Raw genomic sequence first — 22610 nt, 5'->3', positions numbered from 1 at the left:
GCGCTGTTGCGGATCCTGACAGGGAGTGCGTACCAGAGAAAATCAGAATAAGCAGTGTTAGAAATGGGGGTCTCTAATTGGCTTAGGTAGGTACCTTAGGCCAAAAATAGGGACCCTTGCTTCAAAGTCAGGGAAAGGAAGGACATCTTCTCAGATAGCCCATCTCAACCCTTCAGTAGCTTGGCACGAGCAGCCAGGCTTATCTCCAAGGCAAATGTGAAAAGTATTTGCAACCCTTCTCTCAGTAACCCAATGATGAAACCACAAATGGACTCCACACAAGGTTCATAAAAAACAAGTATATGTTTATATAAAAAGATATACGATGAGACCACACAATAAAAATCCAATATGCGTATTTATAATATTTTACCTGGCCAGTTATTAGGCCAGCAAGCCCTTGTAAGTTCTTCCAGTATTATTGAGCAATTCTAGATGATCCAATGCAGTCCTAATGCAATGCTATGCATTTCGTAATGCAAGAATCAGGCACTTCATAATGTAAAAAGAATGCATATCGTTATGCAACAATCAGGCAGGTCATTATGCAAAAATAATCCAATGCTTAATGCAACAATCAGGTAGTTCGTTATGCAGAAATAATGCAATGCATTATGCACAATCGGGCAGTTCGTTATGCAGAAATAATGCAATGGTAAAGCACAATCAGGCAGTCCATTTTACCAAAATAATGTACTCTGGCACCGGTCACGGTGCTCCAGGTGGGCTTTACGCCACTCCCGCTGACTCGCTGTCAGCTGCTGCCAAAATATGCCCCCCAACACGGGTATGGTGTAAAACAAAGTGTAGCTCCCCACTCCGGCCCTGGTTCTGCCACTCCTCAGCAAGTACGTGCCGCAATACGGACTTCAGCGGAGGCACGAGCTGAAAAGAGAGGAAAGGCAGAGAGCGTTTCTATCATAGACCGCACCACGTGCCAGGTGCGAAACACACACGCTCGCTTAGCGTTACCTGGGGGGCTCCTTTCCTCTCCTTGCAACTTGGGCCTCTGATGCAACTTTGTTGATCTTGGGCAGTGGAACCCAGACCCCCCCACCGGCGGGGATAGTTTGAGATCCCTCATTGGCAAAGACAGGCTCGGACCAGCGGCACAGCTCCTCTGGGCATGCCGGTCTGGGCCGATGGCAATGACGCAGGTCTCAGGCTGCAACATGGCACATGTACACAGCGTTGCTAAGACTCACTTAAGCTCCGGGTGCTCACAATCACAGAACAATCCTCACGATTGTCTCAGGCTGCACAAAGCACACGCACACAGTGCCGCTGAGACTCACTTGAGCTTTGGGTGTACAAAATGACAGGGCAATCCTCACAAAGGTCTCAGGCTGCACAAAGCACATGCACACAGCGTTGCTGAGACACACTTGGACTCTGGGTGTACGCGATCACAGGACAATCCTCATGAAGGTCTCAAGCTGCATGAAGCACACACACACAGCGTCGCTGAGACTCACTTGGACTCCAGGTGCCCACGATCACAGGGCAATCCTCACGAAGGTCTCAGGCTGCACGAAGCACACGCACACAGCGTCGCTGAGATTCACTTGGATTCTGGGTGCACATGATCATGGGGCATTTCTTACGAAGGTCTCAGGCTGCAAAAAGCACACACACAGCGTCGCTGAGACACCTCTGGAAACTTTTATGTTCCTGAATTTCCACAACAGGGGGCCAGCTCTCTTTGGGCCCTTGGGGGAAGTTACTTCAGGACACAGCACACAGCAAAGTCCTTTTAAGCAGGGGAACACAGCAAAGTCCCTTAGCCTCTCCTTGGTTAAAGCAGTAAACTGCAGGCCAGCCCCAAACACACAACAATGGTCAGTTCTTTCCTTCAGTCTCTTCAGCTGTTTCTTTCTTGGCAGAGGTTCTTCTTGACCACAAAGTAGTGTCAATCCTTTTCAGTCTTAATCAATCCAATGTTCAGGACCTTCAGCTCTCATACCTATACCCCTAAATGTCTTTGAAGTCTTTGTTTTCAGGGGGGCACTGACCCCTGTCCAAATCAGTTCTGGGTGTCTCCCTGCCAGTGACGCCTTCTTCCTTTCATTAGTGGGGGTCTGGATCCTCAATCACCCAGCAGGAGATGGAGCCATTATTTTATGGGGCAGCCCAGGCCTCTTCACCTGCAGGGGCTACTCCTTCCCCCTACACTCCAGATACAGGTCAGCCTGTTGCTTTCTCATCTCCTCCCCTGGGTCAAGACATTCCCCAGATCCTATCACATTTAAATCCAGACAGTCAATCCACAACCAGGCAGAGACACTCAGAAATGTTGGAACACAAAAAAACAGCCACTTCTAAAACTGTGGTTTCTAAACATACCATGCAAAAACCACCTTCCTAAAAAGATGCGTTATTAAATTGTGAGTTTAGGCATACTACACCTCACCTCTCCATCTTAAGCCTATGGGAAGATATTCTGGAAACATTTTACACAGCCTCCCCATTCTGTCCCATGGGCAAGATGGCTTTTCAACAGTGAAAAACAAAATGGAGAGTATTTCACTGTCAGGACATGGTACACACCTCAGTACATGTCTTACCTTTCACATACACTGCACCCTGCCCAGGGGGTACCTTGGACCTACCATAGGGGAATCTGATGTGCATAAAAGGGAAGGGTAAGGCCTGGCAAGTAGGTGCACTTGTTAGGACAACATGGCAGTTTAACGAACTGGGCGCAAGCACTGCAGTGGCGGGCCTGAGTTCTCTCTTTAGGGGTACTTGTGTGGGTGGCACAATTAGTGCTGCAGGCCCACTTGTAGCAATTCCATTAACAACCCTGGTACACATAGTGCACGTTGCTAGAGACTTTACTAGTAAGGCAAACATACCAATTATGGACAACCAATTACCATTACACTTTACACAGTGAGCACTTGCACTTTGACACTAATCAGCAGTGGCAAAGTGCCCAAAGAATCTAAGTTAGCAACACCATTTCAGAAAAAAGGTCTAGGGGAAGGCGAAAAGTTTAATGAACTTTTGCCAAAAAGGACCAAGTCCAACAAGTAGGCTTTTAGTAATTTCCTAAATTTGCAGTATGTGGGAGTCTCTCGCAGGGTTAGAGGGTGTTTGTTCCTGTTCACCTTCAGAAGACTCCTTAAGACCTGGCTCTTCGACCAGTAGCAGCACCCCCCCCCTCCCCCAGCGCCTTGAGACCCTCACGGGTGTGTAGCGCGCTTTATAAATACTTGATTGATTCCAATATCCTGGAGTGAGATAAGAGAAGGCCTTTCCCCCAGTGGGAATTTGACGAATTCGGGACACACACAGTATGGCTTGGTTTTTGGAAACTGAGATTGCTGCTAGGGAGATAACCCGTTAGTTTGTTTTGGAGATACAGCGGGCCTTTGCCTTTTAAGGCATTATACATGAGGCTACAGATTTTGAAACTGGTGCGCTTCTTCTCCGGTAGCCAATGCAGTCCTTTCAGCAAAGGTGCTGAGGGAGTACCTTCAGGCCGGTTCAATTGAAGTCTGGCTGCGGTGTTCTGGACCACATGGAGCATGGAGAGCAGTGTGTCACTAACTTCTTCCAGTCTGCTTATCACCATTACCTGACCCAGTGTTCTGAGGACATTCGTGGAGAGAAAAGGGAAGATTCCGCTCAGAAGGCACATATTGTAGTAGCAGGCGCCCGTGGTTGCTGCAATCTGGTCTTTCATCATTAATGTCTGATCTAATTTTATCCCTAAATTTCTTACTGTTTATTTGGGCACGGGATGGCCCCCAATTGGTGGGGCCACCAGTCGTCTGACCAGATGGCAGGGGCTTTTCCAAGCAGCATAATCTCCGTCTTTTCTTGGTTTCATTGAAGGGAGTTCTCAGTCATCCAATTGGAGATTGCTAGCATTCCTGAAGCCAAAAGTTTTTTTTCTATTTCCAGGTCTTGGCCTATAGTAAACATCAGCTGGGTGTCATCAGAGTATGATATGATCTCAAAGCCAAAGTGCTTAGTGATCTTTGCTAACGGGGCCATATAAATATTGAACAAAGTGGGACTCGGGCATGAGCCCATTGGTACACCCTTATCCAAGCGTATTTTGCATGAAGAATAAGGGCCCAAGACCGTTTGCTGTCTATGTGACAGAAAGTGCTGTAGCCACTTTAGTGCCGCCCCCTAGACACTGATTGCCTGCAGTCCTTTCAAGAGCCTTGAGTGAGAGATGGTATCAAAGGCTGCCAGCATCAGTACCATGGGTCTTCCTGCATCCACCCCCTGTCTTAGGGAACCGGTCACGGCCAGGAGTGCAGTCTCTGTACTGCACCCAGGTCAGAAATTGTATTGTGAGGGTCAAGGATATGATTCAGTTCAAGATAGAATCCCAACTGCTTATTTTTTAGGCCTTCAAGTTGTTTACCCAGAAGAGGTAGCAGGGAGATCTGGCAGTAGTTGCTGAGTGATTGTTGGTCCAGCGCTGTTTTTTTTATATGGCCGTACACATGCTTCCTTTCACTCTGTCGGAAAAGTGCCTGTTCCTATAGAGCAATTAAATATCTCTTCAATCAGGAAAATACAAATGAAATTGCTGCAAGATTTTGGAGTAATAGCCATGTTTCTGTTTGCATGATGCAGGCAAGAGATGCTCTCCAGGCCACGCTCTGCCCTTCCTTTCCCTTCACGCGAGGAGGACGGGAGGATGTACTCATTAGCAAATGTTTGCAGGACCTTGCGTTGCTTGGGTATCCTGCTCTTCTGCCGCCTCAGGAACTCCTTCCACTTCCCCGCCAGATCCAGGTGATCGTCTTCTGCATGCTCTCGTCCGGCCATCCTCTTTATTGATTACAGATGGGGGGAAGTGCATGAACTGGACACTTCGGCACCACACGTTTACAAAAAAGTGGAAATTGAGATCCTGGGCCTGGAAAACATATCCTGTGTTCTTTGGCTTTACTGAGTAGTTCTATTTCTGCCATCGGTAAGAGAATCCTGGGTAACTTTAGATGGCTTTGCTTTTTGGTATAGTTTGCATTTTGTTAGCCTTGTTCTTGTTTGTTTCCTTGATTCTGAGGGATCGAGTGGTGATGATCCTATGGCATGGGGCTTGTGCACAGACATCTACTATTGTTCTCCTGTTTAAAATATCCGTTATACTCGGATCATGTCATAATTTGCACCAGAAGTGGTATTGCTTGCAGAAAATTCTTTAATAATTGTCTGTATCGTCTCACCTTTTTCTGCACCTAATATGAACTTGCCTCTGTTTTCTTGCTGCATCATTTACACCAGAATTGTCCACTTTAACTGCCTATCCTCATCATCAATCTGACATGCTCACGCAGCATTGCATCAAAAAAGCCATAGCAAACGAGCTGGCATAGTCTTGCAAAAAAGAACTTTACCACGCAATCTGGCAGTCTTCCATCCAGGAGTCATGACAGACATGCTCGCACAGTCTTGCATCCAGGATCCATGACACACATGTTCACACAGGCATGCATCCAAATGCCATGGCAGACGTGTTCACACAGTCTTGCATGGTAGAGAAGCTCGCACAGTCTTGCATCCAAGAGCCATGTCAGACATGCTTGCACAGTCTTGCATTCTAGAGCATGGCAGACATGTCACACAGTCTTGCATCCAAGAGCCATGACAGACATGTTCACACAGTCATGCATCCAAATGCCATGGCAGACGTGTTCACACAGTCTTGCATGGTAGACAAGCTCGCACAGTCTTGCATCCAAGAGCCATGACAGACATATTTACACAGTCATGCATCCTAATGCCATGGCAGACGTGTTCACACAGTCTTGCATGGTAGACAAGCTCGCACAGTCTTGCATCCAAGAGCCATGACAGACATGTTCACACAGTCTTTCATGGTAGACAAGCTCGCACAGTCTTGCATCCAAGAGCCATGACAGACAAGTTCACACAGTCATGCATCCAAATGCCATGGCAGACGTGTTCACACAGTCTTGCATGGTAGACAAGCTCGCACAGTCTTGCATCCAAGAGCCATGACAGACATGTTCACACAGTCATGCATCCTAATGCCATGGCAGACGTGTTCACACAGTCTTACATGGTAGACAAGCTTGCACAGTCTTGCATCCAAGAGCCATGACAGACATATTCACACAGTCATGCATCCTAATGCCATGGCAGACGTGTTCACACAGTCTTGCATGGTAGACAAGCTCGCACAGTCTTGCATCCAAGAGCCATGACAGACATGTTCACACAGTCTTTCATGGTAGACAAGCTCGCACAGTTTTGCATCCAAGAGCCATGACAGACATGTTCACACAGTCATGCATCCAAATGCCATGGCAGACGTGTTCACACAGTCTTGCATGGTAGACAAGCTCGCACAGTCTTGCATCCAAGAGCCATGACAGACATGTTCACACAGTCATGCATCCTAATGCCATGGCAGACGTGTTCACACAGTCTTGCATGGTAGACAAGCTCGCACAGTCTTGCATCCAAGAGCCATGACAGACATGTTCACACAGTCATGCATCCAAATGCCATGGCAGACGTGTTCACACAGTCTTGCATGGTAGACAAGCTCGCACAGTCTTGCATCCAAGAGCCATGACAGACATATTCACACAGTCATGCATCCAAATGCCATGGCAAACGGGTTCACACTGTCTTGCATGGTAGACAAACTCGCACAGTCTGACATCCAAGAATCACTGCAGATGTGCTTGCACAGTCTGACATCCAAGAATCACTGCAGATGTGCTTGCAAAGTCTTACATCCAAGAATCACTGCAGATGTGCTTGCACAGTCTTACATCCAAGAATCACTGCAGATGTGCTTGCACAGTCTTGCATCCAAGTGCCATGCCTGATGTACTTGCACAGTCTTTCATCCCAGAGTTATGGCAGACATGCTTGCACCGTCGCGCATCCCAGAGCCACAGCAGACATGCTTGCAGAGTCGTACATCCAAGAGCTATGACTGACATGCTCACACAGTCTTGCATCCAACCAGGTGCCGAGCTGGCGTGATTACGCAGCCTTTTATCTAAGGGTCAGATCTGAGGTGTTTACACTGCCCTGCATGCTGCTGCCCTTTCTGACATAGACGTCACGTTTTTCATCCAAGTGCCAGCCCTCACATGCTGACTTAGCCTCACGGTAAGGGACTCTATCTGACATGAACATCACAGCCTTGTAGATCTATATTTAGTTCTTTATTTGTATTGTACATAATGTTTTCTATTGTATCTTTTCTGACAGTGGGTTTGTAGTGTGAAGCTGTCTACAACATTGTTCTTTTTTGCAGCACCTTGGCAGGTTCGCGCGTAATTAACTTCTGCTTTCTATGTTGTAGTGCGCCTTCCCTTGAGGAGAATGAAGTCTGCAGTCTGGAAACTTCGGGAAAGTCACTTCCTCTTTTGTTACCCAGGTAGCTTCGGTTTGCTCATTCTCGAGGGAACATTTCAAAATTTCAGGATAGTTGAATCTAATGTAGTGAGTGATTTCTCATTTTTTGTCGGGTGCTATCCCGCACCTTTCAGATTGTCCCCCTCCCTTGTGCTATCTGGATGAAAAGTAAGAGCAAATAATATTATTCCAGGATAAAGAGCATTCAAGCCAAGCCCTGTTCATGTTGCATAGTCATTCGTTTTGAAAGTCCAGCAGAATGAGTATACAAATGCTCTATAGTGTTGTACCTTCGTAGCTCCCACTTACCTCTTTGTCAGATGTAAGCAGTTTTGCAGGTGGGGGTGCTAGTCTTTAGTCAGCACACTTCTGCATCATGACCAGGCGGACTTTTGACATTCTAAAGCATTCCTCATGTAAGTGATGCTCATCACAATTGTACTGTTACTACTAATAGAAATAATAATAATCATCATAATAATAACACTCTTGCAACTTGTGTTCACTATCAACCAACTCAGTGGTCCCATTATTGGGTATAGCTACCTACAAGTTCTGTCCTAGACTGACACCTCAACGAGCAGCCTGCGTAATATACGAGGCTGCTCCCACGGGGCACCCCTATCATTCGAGACTTCTGTTACGAAGGGGTCCGGGTTTCTTGTCAAAGAAGCAAACCCTGCACTTCTAAGTGCACAGAGTGATGTGTGCTTGTGTTGTGTCTGTTTGAAAAAATGGCCTGTTATTTGGGACATGCCTTTGGAGAGTGGCAGTGTGCATGAGAGGATTTCTGTCTACTTGTCCATGGTTGTACATCCGAAGAATAAAATCTAAGTGAACAGTGATGCGAAATGGAATAAGACAGGAGATGCTCGAGCTGGCAATGTGAGGGCTGCAAACTGCTGCTGTACAATGTCTATTCTGTTTGTGACGGCCATTTTGTTTCTTAATTATTAAGGGGTGGTGAGCCTCAATCCCGAATAGAAGGTTTTGCCTGTCGAAAGCTTTTAACGTGGAGGCTTTTAACCTGAGGGTACAGAACATAAATCTGCTCCTTGCTGAAGTGTAACTTGTCTTATTCTGAAAGTGTTTCCTATATGAACAGGGCTTCTCATTGGACAGCTAATTAAGGTGTTTGTCCAGGCAAAGGTTATATATCTATATCTGCTCAGTGGACTACTGCTACCAACTTGTCTTGATTTGAACCTATTTTTCTAGACGGGGTTTTCCACAGAACTGGTACGTCCAACCCTACACCCTCCTCTGCTTTTCACAGCCACAGATAGAATGCTGAGGGGTAAATGCTCTAGGGCATGCATTTGATCCATAAGCATGTGCTCTTTTTATGCAGAACACAACACATCACTGATAAGTTGTCTTTCTTCAGTCCCCAGGACACTGATCCTAACAGATCGAGTAGACCCGTTGACGATCTTGGTTTGCTGGAGATCGTAGCCTTGAGGAACCAGGTAAATGATTTGTCTTATCTGCATAACAATTTTGTTTGCGACCAGTAATTTATTTTGTGAACTGACCTGTGTACTAATAGGTCAACTTACAAAATCAGAAATTTTGAGTGTCTCTCAGGAATACCTGCCTAATTCATTCATTAGGCAAGTCGCAAACAGCATCTCCCTCCGATTGGCTACCTTCACAGGAATGATGGTCTATGACAGTAAACCACCATCAGCACTGTGAAAGTATTTCAACACTGATTTTTTATTTTATTTAAAGTAGCCAGAGATTCTTAAAGTAAACAGGTCTGCTTTGAAAAATACCTTTTTCCATTCTGAAACACGTCAGTGAGAGCGGGCAGTGCTCGCCTTGAAAACTGCCTTCTCCTTTGTGAACCAGTTGTCACACCAACTGGATAGTCAATAACTGGCTAAGGGTTTATGGCTGGAATTCTGGTCGCTTAACACTTTGCAACTTAGAAGGAACATCCTAAGGACATCCCTTCCAAAATCGCATTGGTAATTATTTCTTTACCAATTTAGAATTATTTTTCAAATTGCAAATGGGTTTAGTACATTAGAAAAAGCTATTTGCCATTTTAAACCTTTGATTTTGCAAATCACAGTGTTTGCAAACGGTACAAAGATTTGGCCTTTTGGTTGCTCTCCCAAATTCCGTGGATGTCTCTCCAGTCTGCTGATCCTATATTCAACTGCAAATGCAAGGTATACTTGCAATTAATTAGTCACTCCTAAATTGTACCAAAACTCCTTGTACCTATCAGAATCTGATACACTCGTCCTCAGTGATCTGGTGCAGCTTTTGTCATGAAGTTTCAAATTTCCAATTGTATGCAGATTGAAAATCTTTGCAAAAAGGAATATGGTTATATGTTAAAGTTAGCTGGAAAGAAATCAGGAGGTTATGCAAAGCACTTTTTAGAGATCACTGAAATCTCATTTTTGAAAAACAATTGAGCGTTTTATACTGCTAGCTTTAAGCATGAATTGTTCACAACTGCCTGGTTGTGAAGAACTAATGTTCCAAAAGTGGTGCTCTCCAAAGTTGTCTTTAAGATTTTTTTAGAACTGCATGATGACTGTCAGTCAGACATTTGATTTTATTTCGGCAAAATGCTATAAAAAGCATGTAACACATAACCTAAATAAAATTCAACGTAAAAACAGTAATGTTCAATAAAAGACATAGAAATGACATTAAATAATATCTATAATATAGTAAAATTCAGGAAAAGCTTTATTCTCGTTTAGAACAAGGCCTCAATTGAAATTTACAAGCTCATATTGGTTTCTAATCCGGATCGCACTCATAATAACATTTAGCACTGCATGGCACCTGTGTATCGTGATTAATGTTTGCCCAAATTCCATGGCAGGCTGGGATTGCCTGATCTCTACCTGGCACAACAAAGGAACCAGAAAGGCCTGCATAAAGTGGATAAAATAAGATGAAGTTACATGTGCTTTGGTGGCGTTATCACAGTGACATGGGGGTGATTTCATGATGACTGTATTGAATAGAAACCTGGGAATGTGGTGAAGAGATGAGTCTTGATTTGAGCTGAAACTAAGCCTCCAGAAGACTGAAACAATGTAACCAAAAGTGTTAACCTGGTTTCTATAAGGAACCATTAGCTGAGCCTTTGGTAGCTTGGTTCAAGTAGTAAGACATTCCGTAGAGAAAGTGTGTTCAGAATGTTAAATCAAACAAAAAATACAGAAAAGATTAAATTAAATTAAACGTTTAAACAAAGTTAGTTAAAACATAAAACATTAAGTAAAACAAGTGAATTCACATATTCAAGGAAACTGTTTAAAATATGAGAGTGGATGTTGTAATGATCAAATATTTTCAAGAAAAAAACGGGACCATTATTATTTTAAGGTACCTAAATGTCGAGAAACGGGAATTCTAAGGTGGTGTTGTGGTGGGTGAGTCTCAAACTCAAAGGAGGTCAAATGAGTTGGAACTCCAATGAGGCAGAATAGAACAGAAAGTAAACTATGAGGGGAATCTGGTTGAGGTGGGCTGGCTGCAGGTGTTCCTAAAACCCTGAGGTTTAGCCAAAGCTATGCAGAAGTTCCCAGCTGGGTGTGGTTACTCTTGTAGCTTAATACTAATCTGGAAGGTTGGGATTGAAAGTCGACTAGACATGGAGATTCTCAACAACTTTAATAGCTACATATTTAAAGATGTGGTTCAAAATCAGCTGTACAGGTTTAGGTTTCTTCTGTACTAGTTTGACTGGACCATGACCATTCTGAGTAACTTCCTTTGGACACAGGGTTTTGTTAGTCTTCTCATTGATTGGGGAACTTAGGGCAAGTTCTTCCTAGGCAGGGCATATAGTTTCTTCAGGCTTGCTTTTATCATCTCCACAGCTATTAGGCTTCTACTAGCACATATCTTCAGCAGGCATATTCTTTGCAGGAGACTGTTATGTTTACTTTTGGCCTCTGTCTGTGTTTTCCTTGGCCTGCTCGGCTTGCGGTGCCGTCTGGGCTCGTGGACATGCTGGAGTTCTTTGTCTCGAGCCCAGGGTTCCGCGAATCAGCGGTTGAAGAGAGGCAGTTTCCCCGGCTGAGGTGTATGGGTTTTGTTAGTCTCTACTTAAGGAATAAAAGTCTTCCTTTTATCAGGGAGCATCATTGTTTTAGTTATAATAGAGACGTGACCGGATTGACAGTGGCTGCTAGTGTAGGAAAATGGGAGAGGATCAGGACAAAACTGGAGTCAACTTTTACAGGCAGGCAGGCAGACAGCTTGTAGTGATCTATTCACGCGCGCCCTTGGCGCATGGACACTGTGTGAAGTAGTGTGGCTCACTGGTTAGAGGCGGCAGACTCGAGAGCAGAGGACGGCCCGGGACCAGGGTTCGATTCCCGGCGCGGCAGGTTTCTGGACCAGGGTCAGCGGACTCGATAATTCTCTCGCCTCGGTGCCCACTCTGATCAGCGATCACACTCGGCAACTCTGGGCATTAGCTTGCCTCATCTTCACTAACGGCCCCACCAGACCGCCGGGGATGCCTGGTCTCACCCTGGAGATACCCATTAAGGGACCATCTCTCAGGGAAGCCAGGAAGGGTTTCGCAGCGGTCGAAGCGCCTTGGGACCCTACGGGTAAGTAGTGCGCTATATAAATGCCAATACATTTACATTTACATTTACATGTGCTGTTGTGTCGCACGCACCATGGCGCGCGAGCCCCGTGCTGGCTGACAGTTCGTCACTGGTTTGGTGACAGTTATTTTACAGTTGGCTTTCCGTCTAGCGATCTTCTTACTTCAATTCAACTTTCAAATGTACTTCTTGTCGTGTTGGCCTCATCATTACTACACAGTTGGCAATTATTCAGTGCAATATCGAGGACATTCTTCTTTCTTCAGCGCAAGCCAGGTTCTCTCTGGGCACATACTTGTTCCTGATGGGTCCTGCGAACCCTTAACACATCTTGTGCTTTGATGAAAGAGCCCTTTGAAGTGGCAAGTGGGGCCATTATTGAAGTTAGAAGACCGGCTGATTCCAGACACATATGTGTACATCACTTAAATACATGTTTTAAAATGACTCCTTTAGTGCGATGGGTAGGCCCAGACATGGATCCCGTGCTCGCTTTACCATCGGTTGCAAGCTGCACCTCACTAGTGATGCTCAACAAGGCTCAAAACAGTTGGAGGTGCTTGTATTGCCACTGAAACAGGATGTGGCCTGGCAGTTCGAGGTGGATTGTTCAGGTGAAGGAGGACAAAGGCTACATGTACATGATTGCTCTACACATCTGGAGTGGGGCAATAGGCATAAAAACCAAGGACTAGAATTCAACTGAGCAGCCCGTGGCTGACATTTAACTAACATGTAGTAAATCTTGTTTTCTTCAGCTCAAGACAGGTTCTTTCTGGGCACAGATGTGTTCCTACTGGGTCCAGCACACCCCTAGTTTATGTGGTAAGGCTAACCAGCAGGATGCAGCCACACCAGAGGTCTAAGGCCAGAGGTTTAAGGCAGAGGAAACCCTAACAAGATGGATCGTCTCACATTTATTTTAAGAATGGTCCTTCCATTCAAACATTACTTGTCTTCGTATTTCCAATCTTATAAAAATTGTTATAGAGTCTATCAGTGATGTCATTTGAGATGTCATCAGTGATGTCATTGACCATTTGACCATTTCATGAGTGATGTAATATGTGAGGTCATAAGCAATGCATTGCGGTGGGTAAGTTACAGTTAACTCAGGCAACTATGCTCAATTTCTATGGTTTTGTACGAGTGAAATCTGAGCCTAAATATAACATCCTTGTAATAGTTAGCAGGAAATTTTACTGACATAAAACCATTGAAATTCCCACGTTATAGTTAGTTGGACTCACTATAACTTGCGCTCCTGCAATGCACTGCTGATGATGTCACATATTACATCACTCATGACATGATCAGTGACATCACTCATGACATCACTGATGGCAAGTTATAGTGAGTCCAACTAACTATAACGTGGGAATTTCAATGATTTTATGTCAGTAAAATTTCCTGCTAACTATAACTGGTGTGAAACCTATGTTTTTTCAGTGAATGTAATAGGTTTTTTAAATGCTAATTCCTAACTTTAACTGGTGTGAAACCTATGGTTTTTTTCAGTGAATTTCATAGGTTTTTTAAATGCTAATTCCTAACTATATATAGGGCCTCAAACCTATGAAATGTGATCTTTTTTATAATGAATCCTATATTGTATATTTATATAATACAATTTTTAATTTTTTTATTTTTATTTATTTTTTGCCCTGGAGCGCTCCCGGTGCGCGCCCCAGTGAGCGCACCGGAAAGCGCAGTTTTCCGGCACGCCCCAGGGTGCGCACCGTTGAGCGTCCCGTTAGCGCTATTGCCGCGAACGAAAACATAATCGTGACGTATCACGTAGCCGCGTCCGCCTGATACGCACAGCGTAAGCGCACCCGGAAGCACTCGTGCGAATACGATCGCGCATTGTAAGCATCCGACGCGCTTACGCAACGTGCCCCCGGGCGGAGGAGGAGGAGGAGGGAGTAGGACATTCTTACCAGAAGACAATACTCCATATAGGCCAGAGCAGCACATTGTATGGGAGTTTTTTTCCATCCCAGAGGGCAAGAAGAAAGTGAATGCGCCAAAGGTGACTTGCCAAATCTGTGGCATTGAACTTTCAAGGGGGAACCCTAATAAGAAATACTCATTTGGCATTAACACCATGATTCGGCACATGCAGCGCAAGCATCCCAACAACTATGCTGCGGCAGAGGTGAGAGAACTGGCCAGTAGCCCTCCCCAATCTTCACCCAGCACCTCCAAACAAAAGCAACCCACTGCATCGGGACCAGAGACAAGGGAGATGGTCCCAAACATACAACCACAGTTTGGAGAATACAAGATCTCTTGTATATTTTGTGGTAAGACCATCACCTATGGTGAGCAAAGCATAAAGCTCATCAACCGTGCTGGTGACAACCACAATTACCCCAAAAAACAATAATTTTTTCCTTATTTTTTTTTTGCTCCAGTTGAGCCATTTACAATTCTCTGTTTTTTGTTTCTCCCCATAAAAATAACAAAAAAAATATAAAATAGTTCATAAAAGTTAAACAAAGTACAAAATGTTCAAAAAAACATTAAAAAAATATAAAACAACAAAAAGAAGAAAAAAACCAGTTCTTTTTAGCACTACCTCCAATTTATAAAAAAAGGCTACATTTTTAAAAAACTCTGTCATTCTTTTTTCCCCATGGTACGCTCCCCGGTTCGCTTCCCCCGCGCAAATTGAAAAAAATAAATAAATAATTTTGTCCCGTGGGGCCCTTTTATAGCCCCCACATCAAACCTAGGGAGTCAGGGGGGGGGGGGGGGGGTGTACTCTGCCCCCTTATGGTCATTTCCCCCTTTGTTTTTGCCACCTCTTGTGTCTCGATCCTACCCAGACACAAGATGGCGGCCGCTACGGACTGTTTGGAATGTTGAAAGACACCCGAGAGCCAATCAGCTTTCCGCGCGGCAACTCGCGTAGAGCTCTGGTTATCGCCCCGGTGCCCGTACCGGGGCGCGCCTATAGATATATATATTTTTTTGAACCTAAATTACTCAAAATCCACTGGAGCACATATCTTGAGACATAGCAAAGGCACATCGACTACCAGTCCCTACAATTTTGCCAAGTTTGGTGGAAATCCATTCAGCCGTTCGGGCTAAAAGTGAGGTCGACCGCCCTACGGAAATGAACATGGGGAAAACACGTTTTGGGACCCCCCTTTTTTCTCGGCCCCCGCTTGACAAATCCCCCCCAAACTTTCCGGGAAGGACCGGAGCGCCGCGAGGCAAATTTGAGGAAATTTTCAGGCAGATTCCTCAAACGGCGCCAAAGTTATTAACAATAGAATGTTGCGATTTCCTATTGAAAATAATCCTAACTATAACTACCTACTGGCGACTGCCAGTAGGTAATATATATATATCTATATATATATATATATATATATATATATCTTCCAACAAAAAGGTCGCCCTCAATGAAGATGCCTCTCAGCAGGTTGTCGCCTCTGTAGTGAGCTTTGCAGCATCGCACATGCCGAACATAAAATCACTTTAAATGGCCTGACGCGTTTCGGGCTCTTCCGCCCTTGTTCACAGGCTTAGGAACTAACTTCCGACATCTCGAAGTCACCTGTTATATTCACCATTGACTCCTCCCCCAGTGGGTATCATGTGACTGATAGGAATTCTGGGCCAGGTAGTTCTGCAATTGTTATCAAACCCCAGTTGGTGTGTCGTTGTTAGTGAGATAGTCCGTTTCAAAAACCAAGTGGCGCGATTAAAATGCGGGCCTGCAGCGAGCTGCGCATCCTACCGCTCACAATGTGCCTCGTCTGCTCCATTCGATGGCTCAATGTCAAGGCCTTCGTGGATCCACATGGTATGCGGCTGGACACTCCGCAAATATCTTCCAACAAAAAGGTCGCCTTCAATGAAGATGCCTCTCAGCAGGTTGTCGCCTCTGTAGGGAGCTTCGCAGCATCGCACATGCCGAACATAAAATCGCTTTAAATGGCCTGTTTCGGGCTCTTCCGCCCTTGTTTACAGGCTGAGGAACTAACTTCTGACATCTCGCAGTCACCTGTTATATTCACCATTGACTTCTCCCCCAGTGGGTATCATGTGACTGATAGGAATTCTGGGCCAGGTAGTTCTGCAATTGTTATCAAACCCCAGTGGGTGTGTCGCCTTGCAGGCGGTGCAGTCAGTGACTGCATCCGCCTGCAAGGGGATGTCTGGAGGGTCCATAGGATCCCCTTCTCCCCCTCCAGAGGCCTGCTCTCAGGGAGCACACTTACAGTGCGCCACCTAAAAGGTGGCGCCAGCAACTGATCTGGGTCCCTCCTTTTTCAGCGGCTGTCCCTGCACTGGCAGTGGGTTTGCCACAGGGGTCGGTACTGAGTCCCACCCTTTTTAATATCTTTCTATCCCCCCTGGCTGAACTGGTGGAGTGCTATGGTGCCCGGATTGTGTCCTACGCTGACGACACGCAGCTTCTCTTCACCTGTGACAAGAACACTGAGTTCGGCGGCGATTCCATCAAGAGCTGCCTTGAGGCCGTTTTCTCCTGGTTTCAGCGTAACCCGCTAAAATGTAATTCAGATAAATCTGAAATTATTTTTTTCGGCTGTGCCCCTGACACTCATTGGAAATCCTGGTGGCCTGTGGATATGCATACCCGTCTTTACCCACCCAAGTTGCTCAGAATCTGGGTGTCAAAATTGACAACGGATTAACTTTTAAGCCCCAGATTCTCAGTCTAGTTGGCCAATGTTTTGCCCTGCTGCGTACGCTCAGGAAATTTCTCCCTTTTCTCTCCCTTTCTCACAGGAGAATCACAGTCCAGGCACTGATCGGCTCTAGGCTCGACTATGCCAATGTACTTTATCTAGGGCTCCCAGAGTACCTTTTAGCTCGCCTGCAAACTGTTCAGAATTCTGCTGCCAATGCCATTTTTGGCCTCAGTCGTAGGACTCACACCTCAGCCCTCCATGACTCGCTCCACTGGCTCCCATGAGGAAGCGTACACTCTTCAAGACTCTAACCATGGCCTTTAAATCCTTGCATGGTATTGGTGCTGTCTATCTAAGGAAACGTGTCCAATTCTTTTTCCCTTCCAGATCTCTATGCTCTGCCACACAAGCTCTGGCCATCGTTCCAGCTACTAAGCGTGCAGGCCGCTCCTACAGATTACTGGCACCTCAGCTTTGGAATAAGCTTCCCTCTCTCTTAGGAAATTAGACAATCTGCTGTCCTTTAGGAAGGTTCTGAAGACCTGGCTTTTTGGTCTTTAGTCTGTCTGTGTTTTCCGGTCTCCTCTACAGATCTACATAGCGACGTGACACTCTGCCCGAGTAGCCGCGCGCTCTATAAGACACCCTATAACATAACATAACATAACATAACAGAATGCCCCCTAAGAGCTTCTTTGCCGCTGCTCCCGCGTCTGTAATATGGCGAGGTTGCTGAGGCGAAGGAATGCCCTCATTTGCATAGGGCATGCCCCTATGCAGATGACAGAATGCCCCCTGAATGTAGTGCTGGTGCTATAGGAGCGCCATTGCTATCGGTATTACTGAAGGGGACGCACAAGCCTCTGCACCCCATTCTGTAATACCAAAGTGCCCGGGGGTACGCAAAGCAGGCGCAAACACCCATTGCGCCCCCGGGGCACTTACTGTAATACAGCCCCAGGTGTCTGATTTTAAAACAGTTGTCATAGATGCATGCGATTTGTCCTTTGGTAGACTGTCTCTACTTACTTACTCTAACTACAAAGATTTGCCATTAGGCATCAGAGATTTGGGAAGCATATTCTCTCCTATCACGTCAGCAGGGTTCTCTTCTGATTAAACTATTTGAATACATTTCAACTTAATGATACTCCCTTGTACAATAAAACAGAACCAGCAGTCTATGGACAATTTGTGATATTACATTGAGCTACTACAGCTCGCTGCTAGCATATTCTCAAGTTCTGTACTACTGGTTTGTTTTGATTATCAGTTTACCATGTTTCCGTGTACTTTGATGACTATATTTGTCCGCCACTGTTTTATGAATTTTTATTTAATTGTGTTATAAATATTTTTCATTTGTAATTCATTGATTGTCCATTTAAATTATTGGTGGTTATGTGTCTGAATTAAAATGTTTTTATCATGAGTATGTACACTTATAAATAAATACAATTTTGTACTTTTTAATTGGTTGTTGTGCTTTTCATATGTTTTTCTCTCCTTGGTTATATTACATTTCGTGTTTTTTCGTACACTGTCCGTGTACTTGAACCCCTTGGTTAAATTGAGGTGTTCTTGACTTTTGGTTTCGTTCAGGAGGCGGTGCTACTGCATGTGCTATGTAGTGATGAGAAAACAGGCTGTCAGTTCCATTACTTTATATCTTAGCTAGGCTCGAAGTATTTCAAGCTCAATTATTTAAATAGTTTCATGGGATTCAAAGAGAATGTTGGATACAAAAACGTTTTTTTAAATGCCTTCAGTTTAGAAGGCGGTTCTGAGAGGTTCTTTAATCTGTAACTGAAATTGTAGAATACTCATTTATTGACCTTATATCGGAATGATGCATTTCTGTCTGGCCCAATCTTTATTCTCATGTAGTGGATGCAAACCTGAAGGATTAGCTCAGTGGTCATCAAAAGAAAAAAATTGTCATAGTAGTCCGGTACATCTCTTGTATCTGTTAAATTAGCTAACTTGATTCGGATGACAGATTTTCTGATACACCCTCAAGACCCTTAAAAAAGAAAGATGCTTTAAACCCCAATCAGATAATACAGAGCAATACATAGTTTGTAACTTGCCCAGCTTTATAGGAAGGGTGGATTAAGATCTTCCAGAAATTCTGTGATTTTGTATATCTGCATTGAACCAGCTATCATTCTGTTTGATCATTCAGCTGAAGATTTAATTTTGTATGTTATGACATATTGATCACATAATACTAGAAAAGGAACATTTCACTGATTAATAAGGCTTATTCACGTCAATGGTGGGGATATCTGATCAAGGCATATGTATTCGAGTGCTAGCCTAGCACGATGGTGTTAGGAGCAACTCGATAAGGACTCATTTTGAAAATACAGAAATGTACATATTTTTTCCAGACAATCCTATATAAGGATGAATTATTTTGTCTTTTTCTTCTATTTTCAATTACAATGAGACTATTATGTTGTACATTATGAGTTGATACCTCAGGTAAAAAAAATTAAGTGGATAGGTTGGCGGCGACCATTTTCGCTCTGCTAATATGTTCAGTACAAATCTTTAGGGAGACCGTGGGCTCTCCTACAGTGAAAATACTCCAATTTCAGCCTTCCCTGAAAGGAACAACTTCTACAAGATGTAGGTATATGAGGAGCAGTACTCCGCAACTGACTAGGGAATGCTTTTGCTTTATAACATTTTACTGCCAGTCTTGTTTCTTTTTCAGCTGATCAAGATTTCTAGGAGGCTTCAAAATCTCGAAGAAGAAAGAGCAGGTGGATACCAAAAAGAACTGTTGATCTTCTCTGCTCTCTTAACAGCTTGCCTGCTCAACACCCTGCTTTGGCTGAGAAAATAGCAAAATGCTTGCAATGCCCATCCCTGAATGCAAGGGAAGTGGATACAGGCTGTTATGCTCCACAGAACTGGAAAGTCTCCACCTAGGGGAGCTGCCTCATCACATGATCCATTTCTCACTACAGAGTGCTGTGGGTTCCCATGAGGTCTCCTGCTATCCCTCTGGTCCAATTAAAAAGTATGATCTCTGCAGTGGATGTGCATTTAATGGGGACAATCTGTACTCCTGACTCACGTTTGCAGCAACCATTTTGATTTCATCACATAGTGTCATGTTGTGCCAGGGCTCGTTATCATATATACACACCAGCTAAACACCAAAGAAAAGGCCCTTTTTGCATATTTGGACTTCAGTAGTACAACGTGCAGTTGACACAACAACCAGAGTCGAAATTCATGTCAAACCGGTTTGAAAATGTAGAGTGACTTAAGAATATGCTTATCTTTTGGTTTGTTTTGTTATTAGAAATATGAGGCAATATAAAGCAGTTATCCTAAGTTTCTAAACAGTAGGCTGTTTCACTTATGTATCTAATGTCCTGGGTCTTCCTAATTTGTAAACTGTTTCATGTTAGGTGCCCATATGCATTTGTTTGGTGCCAGTATGTCAGGTGCTTTTCATCTCCCAAGAGGTGCCAGCCATGAATCTTTTAGCATATGCCACATTCCCATAAATAATCATCACCATGATGCTGATCCTGGTAGCTGCTAAAATTTTAATAAACATTTCTCCGTTATTGCTGCTCAAATGTGCCTTTTTTCTCATTTTAACTACTCCAATTCCTCTTCTTAATGGTACCACTTTCTCGGTTAACTACCCACTACATGTAGCTTGTTATGTTATGTTAAAATATTTTATACCGCGCACGTTCACCGAAACGGTTTCTTGGCGCTCATAACAAGCGCGGAGGGCAAGGGCGGAGGTTTACTCAAATGCCAACTGATAGAGGAACGTCTTCAGTGTCCTACGAAAACATTCGTAGGTAGGGCACTGGCGAAAAGAGGAAGAAAGGGAGTTCCAAAGTTTGGGGGCTTGAAAAGAGAAGCGAAGTCCGCCATGTTTTTTGCGACGAATTTGAGGGATAAGCAGAAGGTTATCGGCGGAAGAGCGAAGATCTCTTGTGGGTGTGTACCGCTTCAGGCTAGAAGAAATGAAGGCAGGCGCAAGATTGGAAAGGGCTTTGAATATTGTACAGCCAAGCTTGAAAGTGCAGCGTTTGGCCACCGGGAGCCAGTGCCGACTCCGTAATAGCGGCGAGACGTGCTGATACTTAGGCTGATGGTATACTAAGCGAGCAGCCTTGTTTTGTATCAGCTGCAACCTATGGAGCTGGTAGGCGGGGATCCCTGCATATAGGGTGTTAGCAAAGTCAATTCTAGACATTACAAGAGCCAAGATGACAAGGGTAAGTGCATCTCTGGTGAGAAATCTGCAGATTTTGCGTATCCTACGCAGCTGGAAGAAGCAGGATGATGTTACAGCGCTGATCTGAGGCTTCATAGAAAGGTCACCAGAGATGACTACACCGAGGCTTTTCACAGAATTGACAGGACGGGGAGGGATCCCAAGTGAATGGGGCCAGAAGCTGTCATTCCATGGATTGGCGGGTCCACCCACCAGCACCAGCTCAGTCTTTGTGGGGTTTAGTTTGAGCTGGCTGTGAGACATCCAGTCTGAGATGTCTAACATGGTGGTTTGAAATCTGATACGGGAGGAAAGGGAGGTGTCTATGGGAAAGATCAACTGCAGATCATCCGCATAGTTGAAAATTGTTGCAGAGGATTTGCGAAGAGAAACTATAAGGGGCTGCATATACAGATTGAAAAGCAGAGGGGATAGGGCGGAGCCCTGAGGGACTCCGCAGGAAAGGGAAAAATAAGAAGCAAAAAAAGTGGAGAGATGTACGGCTTGGGAACGCTTGTCCAGGAAAGATCTGACCCAATCGAGGGCTACGCCCTGGATGCCGGCATTGTTGACACGGTCGATCAATATAGTGTGATCGACCGTGTCAAAGCCGCCGACAGATCCAACAGGACGAGGGCTTGAGAGATGTTATTATCAGCAACTGTTCTTAAAGTGTCCATAACAGCCACGATGACCGCCTCAGTGGAGTGAAGAGGGCGGAAACCGGCCTGTTGGGGATCTAAAAAGGACGAGCTCTCGATAAAGGCGCTTAGGCAGCGCGTGGCGTAGGTCTCCAAGATCTTTCCTAGGTAGGGGAGAAGGGAAATGGGCCTGTAATTACTTAGGACCGTAGGGGCAGCATTAGATTTCTTTAAAATTGGTATCACAACTGCCTGTTTAAAGGAGTCCGGAACTACTCCAGTAGACAGCGAGTTGTTGAGTAGTGTCAAGGCAGGGTCAGGGCAGGCCAGGAAGATTTCTTTGAGAATTTGGGGAGGGCAGCAGTCATTGGGGGAACCGGAACTAACTTTGTGCAGTAACCTATGAAATTCAGTGATAGAGCTTGTAGTCATTATTAGCCAAGCATTTTGTTAAATATAACACTCCTTTCCCTAAATTTCTACTCAAACCCAAGTTGCCAAACTAATTATATCTCTTATGCTTTGTTAATTGTCACATTTTCTAAAATGAGTGGCAAACAAATGTTGTGAGGTTAATAGGGCCCATTAAGTAACGCTTATATTTTTTCATGTTTGCATGTGAAGTTGACGTTTTTTAGACAATGACTTTTGCCACATTTTTGCTTGTGTACTAGAATGCGATAGTGTACTGATAGTGTTTTGCTTAGAAATACATTTCTTCATTGGCACATTATCATACCATTGTACATTTTGTCCAAGGACCACATACATTGAGAACACTGACATTGCATATTGTTGTCTATTTGGAGACAGCTATGAATTGGTAGATTCAATAACAGCAACTGGATCTGAACCCAGACATAGTGCTAATAGGCTCAGTTTTCATTATATAAGCTCCCCCAACCCTCCGTTCGGGAGAGGAGCATTTACATGGATTGTTGTGGTCACCCGTGCATTGAATTCTAGCCCAGCTGAACCTCATCACTATAATGAGAAGGACGGAGGCCTGTTCTACACAGTCTGGCTTCTGTAAGAAACATGCACACAGGAAAATGTGGAGTTAGATCACCCC

At 44.6% G+C, this 22610-nt stretch overlaps 1 protein-coding gene across 2 annotated transcripts in view; it reads left to right on the top strand.

The window, feature by feature from the left end:
• The window catches only part of LOC147718893 (mitochondrial fission factor homolog B-like), a 202297-nt gene extending 182068 nt beyond the window's left edge, over positions 1 to 20229 (top strand). Inside the window, exons 5-8 of one of the 2 annotated variants that reach the window (XM_086964654.1) lie at positions 4600 to 4761; positions 7316 to 7390; positions 8756 to 8837; positions 19362 to 20229. In XM_086964654.1, coding sequence (XP_086820780.1) covers positions 4600 to 4761; positions 7316 to 7390; positions 8756 to 8837; positions 19362 to 19493 — 451 coding nt within the window. In that variant the 3' untranslated portion in view covers positions 19494 to 20229. The remainder of the gene's footprint in view (positions 1 to 4599; positions 4762 to 7315; positions 7391 to 8755; positions 8838 to 19361) is intronic. The other variant, XM_086964655.1, reaches the window with a different exon arrangement.
• Positions 20230 to 22610: the final 2381 nt, after the last annotated feature.

Source organism: Lissotriton vulgaris, chromosome 4_1, assembly GCF_964263255.1.
Source record: "Lissotriton vulgaris chromosome 4_1, aLisVul1.2, whole genome shotgun sequence".
NCBI classification, from domain to species: Eukaryota; Metazoa; Chordata; class Amphibia; order Caudata; family Salamandridae; genus Lissotriton; species Lissotriton vulgaris.
The sequence above is the reverse complement of the archived record's forward strand: the minus strand, read 5'-3'. Positions and strand labels throughout refer to the sequence as shown.